Raw genomic sequence first — 9778 nt, 5'->3', positions numbered from 1 at the left:
GGATGTCCATCTGCTCGCAGTAGCCCGTGGACCGGCGGATGGCCAGGTCGGTGGCCGGGTGGCCGTTGAGCAGGATCTGGCCGCGGATCTTGCCTCCCGTCTTGCGGCCGGCGATGACGTCCATGAGCGTGGTCTTGCCTGCGCCCGAGGACCCCATGAGCGCCGTGATGGTGCCGGGCAGCGCGTATCCGCTGATGCCCTTGAGCAGGTCGATGGTGTCCTTGGGGTTGGCCGGGTCCGGCACGGAGTACCACAGGTCCTTGAAGGCGACGGTGACCGGGATGAAGTGCTTCTCGCTGTCGGCGGCAACGTTCAGTACAGCCTCGGGCTCGGTCGACGAGCCACGAGGGGTGGCCATCAAGCCGTAGCTATCGGACGCATCGCCCTTGTTCTCCGAGTCCAGCGTCACGTTTTCGGGGCTCTCGTAGCGGTGGAACTCCAGCGCGATGTACGAGAGGAACATGAAGAAGACGTACGCGGCAGCCATGAACACGATGCCGTACCAGAGCCAGAACTTCTCGGTCGGCACCTCGAACATGGTGAGCGAATAGTCTCCGACCGTCTGGTTGAAGCTCTCGCAGAAGTCGACGTCGCCGTAGACGCACGTGTCGAAGCTCGAGTCGCTGTACTGGTTCACAGCCAGAGCGCGCACGCCCCAAGCGACCGGGTTCAGCCAGTACAACCAAATCAGGTAGTCCGGAATCTGGTCCTTGGTGATCACGAAGCCCCCGAACAAGATGAAGAAGAGGATCGAGACGCTGGAGATCGGGTTGGCCACGTTGAAATTCGGCGACGCCGACGCCAGGAAGAAGAAAAACGCCGTGAACGCGAGGTTCGTGACGCACAGCATGACGAGGAACAGCAGGAACGCCCCGATGGTGTCCACGAAGCCGCACATCCAGTAGACCACGGAGCCGAACACCACGGTCTCCAAGATAATCGGAGGTAGCTGACTGGCCGAGTTCGAGAGCACGTAGGACGACGTCCGAAAGAAGTTGGCCCCGCGCTGCTTGTAGAACACCTCGCGCGCAGCCATGATCGTCGGGATCTCCGCGGAGTGGCCCAGCGACAAGCACAGAACCGACGCGAAAATGACGCCCATGACCAGCTGCGAGTTCGTCGGGTTGAACTGGTAGAAGACGCTCGCGTACAGCAGGCCCATGATGGTGTTCATGAACAAGCGCCCCATGAGCGCTGCCGAGTCGCGCATTGTCACCCTCATCTGTCGCTTCACGAGCAACGCGGTGCTGTCCCAGAAGTTCAGGTGGAACTCGGGCTGGGTGTTCATGTGCGTCTCCTTGTCGAGGACGAGCCCGGGGTACACGGGGTCTTCGAGGTCTGCCAGCACTTGTTGGTAGATGGACGAGCGCTCGAACGCGTTGGCAAAGTCGCTTGAAGTGCACGGGATGGTGCGTCCTTGGGCTTTAACTTCGTACTGCGCCTGCTTGTCCGTGCCGAGATCCAGCAGGAAGTCGGCCACGTCGCGACGCGGAGGACACTTGAAGCCGAGACTCTCGAAGTAGCCCAGCGCCTCGGCGCGAGGACCATGGTACATGACGTGGCCCTCGTTCAGGATGACGACGTCGTCGAAGAGCTCGAAGACCTCGGGCGACGGCTGCAGCAGCGAGATGACCACCGTCTTGCGGAACTTCTTGGCGATGCTGCGCTGCGTGGTAATGATGTCGAAGGTGGCGGCGCTGTCGAGGCCCGTGCTGATCTCGTCCATCATCATGACGAACTTGTTGCCGAACTCCATCTCGCCCGTGGTCACGCGCTTGCGCTCTCCGCCGGACACGCCGCGCGTCATGGCGTCGCCCACGATGGTGTTCTGGCAGTTGTCGAGTCCGAGCTGCTGGATGACGATGTCCGGGTAGTGCTTGAACATGGCCCTGGCGGCGTCGAGCGCGGCCTTGTTCTCCTCGGGCGTGCCGTTGGTGAAGTGCTGCTCGTCCCGCTTCGACAGGCCGCCTCCGGTGCAGGCGTGCGCGAACTCGAGCGTCTCCTTGACGGTGAGCAGCGAGTAGTGCCCGTCGCGCTGCGTCACGTACGACACGAACTGGGGCAAGTGCTTCTGCATGTCGGTGGCGGGCGTGCCGTTGTAGGTCACCTGGCCCTCCATCGTGACGTTCTTGTCGTTGGGGAAGCGGCCGCTGAGCAGCTTCATGAACGAGGACTTGCCCGATCCCGGCTGGCCCAGCACGAGCGTGATAGTGCCGGGCTTAAAGACGCCGCTGACGTTCTTGAGCACCTGCTTCTTGACGACGTGTTTGCTGGAGCGCATCTCGCGGAAACCTGTCTTCATGACGTTGATCAGCGTGGGGAGCTCGACCTTGACGTCGGTCTCGTCCTTGACGATGATGTCGGCGGAGATGGAGACGTCCTTGAAGCGCACCTCCATCTGCGGGAGGCTCTTGCCGAGCGCCTTCTCCATGCGGGAGGCGACGTGGTCGTGCAGCGCCTGCGGTCCCTGCGCCATGAGCGTCTTGCCGTTGTCGTACTCGATGGTGGCGCGCATGGGCGCGTCCGAGTCCTGCATGTCTGCGAGTCTGATATCCTGTCGCGCTCGCTTGGCTTCGGAGCTGAGCTGGTGTCGCTAGTAGGACTCAAATTGCAAAGTGGTGTACAGATGTGCACCGATCGATTGGGTGGGGGATCGCTGTGAAACGAGCGCGACGTCGCAACCGGTGGAGCCTGGGTGATCGCTGGAACTTGCCCATACCAAGCATTTTGTTTACGACTGTGGCACGTGACCAATCAGAGGGCCGCTTTAGATTATGGGACGGGAATCAACGACCAACACTCCGGTCATGTTGATTCCCAGTCCGCCAGTCGCGGACATAAGGCGGCCCCAGTAGTGGTGGTGGTGGTGTGTGCCGTGTGTTGTGTGCAATGCATTGGCGCCCAAACGGGGCCATTAATAAGGCAAACAGCAGCATCGAAGTGAGCCGGATCGCTCTTCGTCGGAGGCCAGAACGGAATCACCAAAATGGCGGCGAGTACAGTATTAGGTCGTCCGAGTTCCTTGCGGGCAGTGACTGTATGTTGGAGCTCGTCTCGTGTCGCGGTGCCTCTTCTCGGGTCTGCTGGACAATAATCTTGTCCATCGTGTCAAGACAAATAAATAAACTCGCTCCTTGTGTTATGGTGCGCGGATTTCGTCGTTCTCGTTTCGCTACATGTAGTGCACGGAGTTGTCGTAGTCCTCCTGCTTGATAGAACGCAGCAACACTGCTATCGTGAGTGTGCTGCCTTGATGCACGACTCGATTTCTCTGGAGCCACAATACCGTCAAATTCGAGCCCCACCCCGGTTGGAACGAGCTATTCGCACTCTCATCCGAATGTACTGTATTATTGGGGGCAAGTGCATTTGTGAGAACGTGAGCTTGAGCAATGCAGAACTGCAAGTAACTTCAACTCAAATACTTTCGTACGACTGCGTGTGTGTTCCTCAGGCGGGACCTTCACTTCAGCGGATTTGAGATACGGTACGTTTTGGCGGATTACACAATCCGCTGTTGTGTTTTGAGAGGCACAAGAGGCACCTTTTTGGCTGTAATCCTCTCGAATTTGCCTTCTCATTGGCGCCGCCAACTTGGCGGGTTGACGAGAAGCACCTGCAAGGCTACATATTTATCGTTGCTGAGGAACCTCAGATTTCACGTGGTTGGTTGGGCACTTTGCAGTAGGTACAGGAAGTACATACATCGGGCAAACGCACGGGCAAAGCAAGCAAGACCACCACTGCTGCGACAACGAAGGGAAAGCCAGACCATTCAGTAAGTACAACGGGGAGGAGAGACCCCCGACAAATGAGGGTGGAGACACGACACAACACGCTGTGAGTATGGTGTAAGGCGACGGTGAGTACTATAGTGCGGCAATGATCCAAGTGCGCGAAGCATTTTGGCAAGAGTCCCAGGCCTTGACGTAGGTAAAGACTACCAACTGAACGTCTTATTAGATACACCCCTACGCCATATGCACGTCCATTTACTTAAATAAATGCATTCTCACGCAGAGTGCAAGTTGACGGGCGGATACCGGAGGACGTGTTCCTCGTCCTGTTAGCGAATAGATGAATCCGCATTTCATTTTGCGGATTGTTCATCGGGACAGTCGAACTAAAACACAGCCTACAACGATACAGGAAACTTTGACTACTTACTGAGGTTCCTCAGCAACGATAAATATGTAGCCTTGCAGGTGCTTCTCGTCAACCCGCCAAGTTGGCGGCGCCAATGAGAAGGCAAATTCGAGAGGATTACAGCCAAAAAGGTGCCTCTTGTGCCTCTCAAAACACAACAGCGGATTGTGTAATCCGCCAAAACGTACCGTATCTCAAATCCGCTGAAGTGAAGGTCCCGCCTGAGGAACACACACGCAGTCGTACGAAAGTATTTGAGTTGAAGTTACTTGCAGTTCTGCATTGCTCAAGCTCACGTTCTCACAAATGCACTTGCCCCCAATAATACAGTACATTCGGATGAGAGTGCGAATAGCTCGTTCCAACCGGGGTGGGGCTCGAATTTGACGGTATTGTGGCTCCAGAGAAATCGAGTCGTGCATCAAGGCAGCACACTCACGATAGCAGTGTTGCTGCGTTCTATCAAGCAGGAGGACTACGACAACTCCGTGCACTACATGTAGCGAAACGAGAACGACGAAATCCGCGCACCATAACACAAGGAGCGAGTTTATTTATTTGTCTTGACACGATGGACAAGATTATTGTCCAGCAGACCCGAGAAGAGGCACCGCGACACGAGACGAGCTCCAACATACAGTCACTGCCCGCAAGGAACTCGGACGACCTAATACTGTACTCGCCGCCATTTTGGTGATTCCGTTCTGGCCTCCGACGAAGAGCGATCCGGCTCACTTCGATGCTGCTGTTTGCCTTATTGATGGCCCCGTTTGGGCGCCAATGCATTGCACACAACACACGGCACACACCACCACCACCACTACTGGGGCCGCCTTATGTCCGCGACTGGCGGACTGGGAATCAACATGACCGGAGTGTTGGTCGTTGATTCCCGTCCCATAATCTAAAGCGGCCCTCTGATTGGTCACGTGCCACAGTCGTAAACAAAATGCTTGGTATGGGCAAGTTCCAGCGATCACCCAGGCTCCACCGGTTGCGACGTCGCGCTCGTTTCACAGCGATCCCCCACCCAATCGATCGGTGCACATCTGTACACCACTTTGCAATTTGAGTCCTACTAGCGACACCAGCTCAGCTCCGAAGCCAAGCGAGCGCGACAGGATATCAGACTCGCAGACATGCAGGACTCGGACGCGCCCATGCGCGCCACCATCGAGTACGACAACGGCAAGACGCTCATGGCGCAGGGACCGCAGGCGCTGCACGACCACGTCGCCTCCCGCATGGAGAAGGCGCTCGGCAAGAGCCTCCCGCAGATGGAGGTGCGCTTCAAGGACGTCTCCATCTCCGCCGACATCATCGTCAAGGACGAGACCGACGTCAAGGTCGAGCTCCCCACGCTGATCAACGTCATGAAGACAGGTTTCCGCGAGATGCGCTCCAGCAAACACGTCGTCAAGAAGCAGGTGCTCAAGAACGTCAGCGGCGTCTTTAAGCCCGGCACTATCACGCTCGTGCTGGGCCAGCCGGGATCGGGCAAGTCCTCGTTCATGAAGCTGCTCAGCAGCCGCTTCCCCAACGACAAGAACGTCACGATGGAGGGCCAGGTGACCTACAACGGCACGCCCGCCACCGACATGCAGAAGCACTTGCCCCAGTTCGTGTCGTACGTGACGCAGCGCGACCGGCACTACTCGCTGCTCACCGTCAAGGAGACGCTCGAGTTCGCGCACGCCTGCACCGGAGGCGGCCTGTCGAAGCGGGACGAGCAGCACTTCACCAACGGCACGCCCGAGGAGAACAAGGCCGCGCTCGACGCCGCCAGGGCCATGTTCAAGCACTACCCGGACATCGTCATCCAGCAGCTCGGACTCGACAACTGCCAGAACACCATCGTGGGCGACGCCATGACGCGCGGCGTGTCCGGCGGAGAGCGCAAGCGCGTGACCACGGGCGAGATGGAGTTCGGCAACAAGTTCGTCATGATGATGGACGAGATCAGCACGGGCCTCGACAGCGCCGCCACCTTCGACATCATTACCACGCAGCGCAGCATCGCCAAGAAGTTCCGCAAGACGGTGGTCATCTCGCTGCTGCAGCCGTCGCCCGAGGTCTTCGAGCTCTTCGACGACGTCGTCATCCTGAACGAGGGCCACGTCATGTACCATGGTCCTCGCGCCGAGGCGCTGGGCTACTTCGAGAGTCTCGGCTTCAAGTGTCCTCCGCGTCGCGACGTGGCCGACTTCCTGCTGGATCTCGGCACGGACAAGCAGGCGCAGTACGAAGTTAAAGCCCAAGGACGCACCATCCCGTGCACTTCAAGCGACTTTGCCAACGCGTTCGAGCGCTCGTCCATCTACCAACAAGTGCTGGCAGACCTCGAAGACCCCGTGTACCCCGGGCTCGTCCTCGACAAGGAGACGCACATGGACACCCAGCCCGAGTTCCACCTGAACTTCTGGGACAGCACCGCGTTGCTCGTGAAGCGACAGATGAGGGTGACAATGCGCGACTCGGCAGCGCTCATGGGGCGCTTGTTCATGAACACCATCATGGGCCTGCTGTACGCGAGCGTCTTCTACCAGTTCAACCCGACGAACTCGCAGCTGGTCATGGGCGTCATTTTCGCGTCGGTTCTGTGCTTGTCGCTGGGCCACTCCGCGGAGATCCCGACGATCATGGCTGCGCGCGAGGTGTTCTACAAGCAGCGCGGGGCCAACTTCTTTCGGACGTCGTCCTACGTGCTCTCGAACTCGGCCAGTCAGCTACCTCCGATTATCTTGGAGACCGTGGTGTTCGGCTCCGTGGTCTACTGGATGTGCGGCTTCGTGGACACCATCGGGGCGTTCCTGCTGTTCCTCGTCATGCTGTGCGTCACGAACCTCGCGTTCACGGCGTTTTTCTTCTTCCTGGCGTCGGCGTCGCCGAATTTCAACGTGGCCAACCCGATCTCCAGCGTCTCGATCCTCTTCTTCATCTTGTTCGGGGGCTTCGTGATCACCAAGGACCAGATTCCGGACTACCTGATTTGGTTGTACTGGCTGAACCCGGTCGCTTGGGGCGTGCGCGCTCTGGCTGTGAACCAGTACAGCGACTCGAGCTTCGACACGTGCGTCTACGGCGACGTCGACTTCTGCGAGAGCTTCAACCAGACGGTCGGAGACTATTCGCTCACCATGTTCGAGGTGCCGACCGAGAAGTTCTGGCTCTGGTACGGCATCGTGTTCATGGCTGCCGCGTACGTCTTCTTCATGTTCCTCTCGTACATCGCGCTGGAGTTCCACCGCTACGAGAGCCCCGAAAACGTGACGCTGGACTCGGAGAACAAGGGCGATGCGTCCGATAGCTACGGCTTGATGGCCACCCCTCGTGGCTCGTCGACCGAGCCCGAGGCTGTACTGAACGTTGCCGCCGACAGCGAGAAGCACTTCATCCCGGTCACCGTCGCCTTCAAGGACCTGTGGTACTCCGTGCCGGACCCGGCCAACCCCAAGGACACCATCGACCTGCTCAAGGGCATCAGCGGATACGCGCTGCCCGGCACCATCACGGCGCTCATGGGGTCCTCGGGCGCAGGCAAGACCACGCTCATGGACGTCATCGCCGGCCGCAAGACGGGAGGCAAGATCCGCGGCCAGATCCTGCTCAACGGCCACCCGGCCACCGACCTGGCCATCCGCCGGTCCACGGGCTACTGCGAGCAGATGGACATCCACTCGGAGTCGTCGACGATCCGCGAGGCGCTCACGTTCAGCGCGTTCCTGCGCCAGGGCGCCGACGTGCCCGACAGCTACAAGTACGACTCGGTGAACGAGTGCCTGGACCTGCTGGACCTGCACCCGATCGCCGACCAGATCATCCGCGGCAGCTCCGTGGAGCAGATGAAGCGCCTGACCATCGGCGTGGAGCTGGCGGCGCAGCCCAGCGTGCTGTTCCTGGACGAGCCCACGAGCGGCCTGGACGCGCGCAGTGCCAAGCTCATCATGGACGGCGTGCGCAAGGTGGCCAACACGGGCCGCACCGTCGTGTGCACGATCCACCAGCCGTCCTCGGAGGTGTTCAGCGTGTTCGACAGCCTGCTGCTGCTCAAACGCGGCGGCGAGACGGTGTTCGCCGGCGAGCTGGGCAAGAACGCGAGCGAGATGATCGCGTACTTCGAGTCCATCGACGGCGTGGCCAAGCTCGAGGACAACTACAACCCGGCGACGTGGATGCTGGAGGTGATCGGCGCCGGCGTGGGCAACAGCAACGGCGACAAGACGGACTTCGTCCAGATCTTCCAGCAGAGCAAGCACTTCCAGTTCCTGCAGTCAAACTTGGACCGCGAGGGTGTGTCTCGGCCGTCGCCGTCGCTTCCAGCACTGGAGTACAGCGACAAGCGTGCCGCGACGGAGCTGACCCAGATGAAGTTCTTGATGCAGCGCTTCTTCAACATGTACTGGCGTACGGCGTCGTTCAACCTGACACGCTTCTTCGTGTCGTTGGTGCTGGGGCTTCTCTTCGGCATCACGTACGTCGGCGCCGAGTACTCGTCGTACTCGGGCATCAACTCGGGCATGGGCATGCTGTACTTGGCTGTCGGGTTCCTCGGCATCGGCTCGTTCAACAGCGCTCTCCCCATCGCGTCGCAGGAGCGAGCCGTGTTCTACCGCGAGCGCGCTGGGCAGAGCTACAATGCGCTCTGGTACTTCGTGGGCTCGAGCGTGGCCGAGATCCCGTACACCTTCGGCGCGACGCTGCTGTTCATGGCGATCTTCTACCCCATAGTGGGCTTCACGGGCTTCGGGTCGTTCCTCACGGTCTGGCTGACCGTGTCGCTGCACGTGCTGCTGCAGGCGTACATCGGCGAGTTCCTGGTCTTCCTGCTGCCGAACGTCGAGGTGGCGCAGATCCTGGGCATGCTCATGTCGCTCATCTTCCTGCTCTTCATGGGCTTCAGTCCTCCGGCCGGAGACCTGCCGACGGGCTACAAGTGGCTGTACCACATCACGCCGCAGAAGTACACGCTCGCGGCCATGTCGACCGTCGTGTTCGGCGACTGCCCCAGCGGCGGCGACGGCAGCGACGTCGGCTGCAAGCACATGACGAACGTGCCGCCCTCGCTGCCGGCGAACCTGACGGTGAAGGAGTACCTGGAGGACGTGTTCCTGATGAAGCACAGCGAGGTCTGGCAGAACTGCGCCATCGTGCTGGCCTTCGTGGCCTTCTTCCGCGTGCTGACGCTCCTGGCCATGCGCTTCGTGAACCACCAGAAGCGGTAAGTGTCCGCGGCCGCTGGACAGCAAGTAGACACCGTACTTACACAAAACTTGAAATATATCCTACACTACATTCCGTCTTTATCTCTTAGCGCTGGAACACGCATACTCGGTCACCAAATTCTCTTAGCTGGAAGATTTTTTTATCTAGAGTGAACTCGTCGTAGTACTCACCTGGCTGCATCTCCTCCGTGGAGAAGCTGTCTCAGCAACAACACTGGCAGAATCATCGGTGACATTACTGAGAGCAGCTACAGCAGCGTTGGCGGCTGCACCGGCAGCAGGGCAGCATCGGCCGTCTTCTGTCGGCAGTCAGTTTGCAGTTCTGTCCTGGGCTCAAGTTGTGTCGTGCGAAGCAACCCCCTGTCAAAGATGTTTGTCCGATCATTTCAATTTATCCTCTGGGTCTTTTT

The 9778-nt window shown here is 59.2% G+C and overlaps 2 protein-coding genes across 2 annotated transcripts; one reads left to right on the top strand and one right to left on the bottom strand.

Annotated features, from left to right (window-relative positions):
- Position 1: 1 nt before the first annotated feature.
- Positions 2-2536, bottom strand: PHYSODRAFT_522438 (hypothetical protein; the record flags this gene model as incomplete). The annotated part of the gene is made up of 1 exon (XM_009536125.1): positions 2-2536. A coding segment is annotated over one exon (2535 nt), but the record flags the coding sequence as incomplete, so codon positions are not given.
- A 2749-nt stretch (positions 2537-5285) lies between these two features.
- PHYSODRAFT_522513 (hypothetical protein) lies at positions 5286-9368 on the top strand (the record flags this gene model as incomplete). Its single annotated transcript, XM_009536124.1, has 1 exon — positions 5286-9368. The coding sequence occupies one exon, from the start codon at positions 5286-5288 to the stop codon at positions 9366-9368; it is 4083 nt and encodes a 1360-aa protein (XP_009534419.1).
- Positions 9369-9778: the final 410 nt, after the last annotated feature.

Source organism: Phytophthora sojae (genome assembly GCF_000149755.1).
Source record: "Phytophthora sojae unplaced genomic scaffold PHYSOscaffold_9, whole genome shotgun sequence".
NCBI classification, from domain to species: Eukaryota; Oomycota; class Peronosporomycetes; order Peronosporales; family Peronosporaceae; genus Phytophthora; species Phytophthora sojae.
Note: the sequence above shows the minus strand (reverse complement) of the source record. Positions and strands in the feature narration are given on the sequence as shown.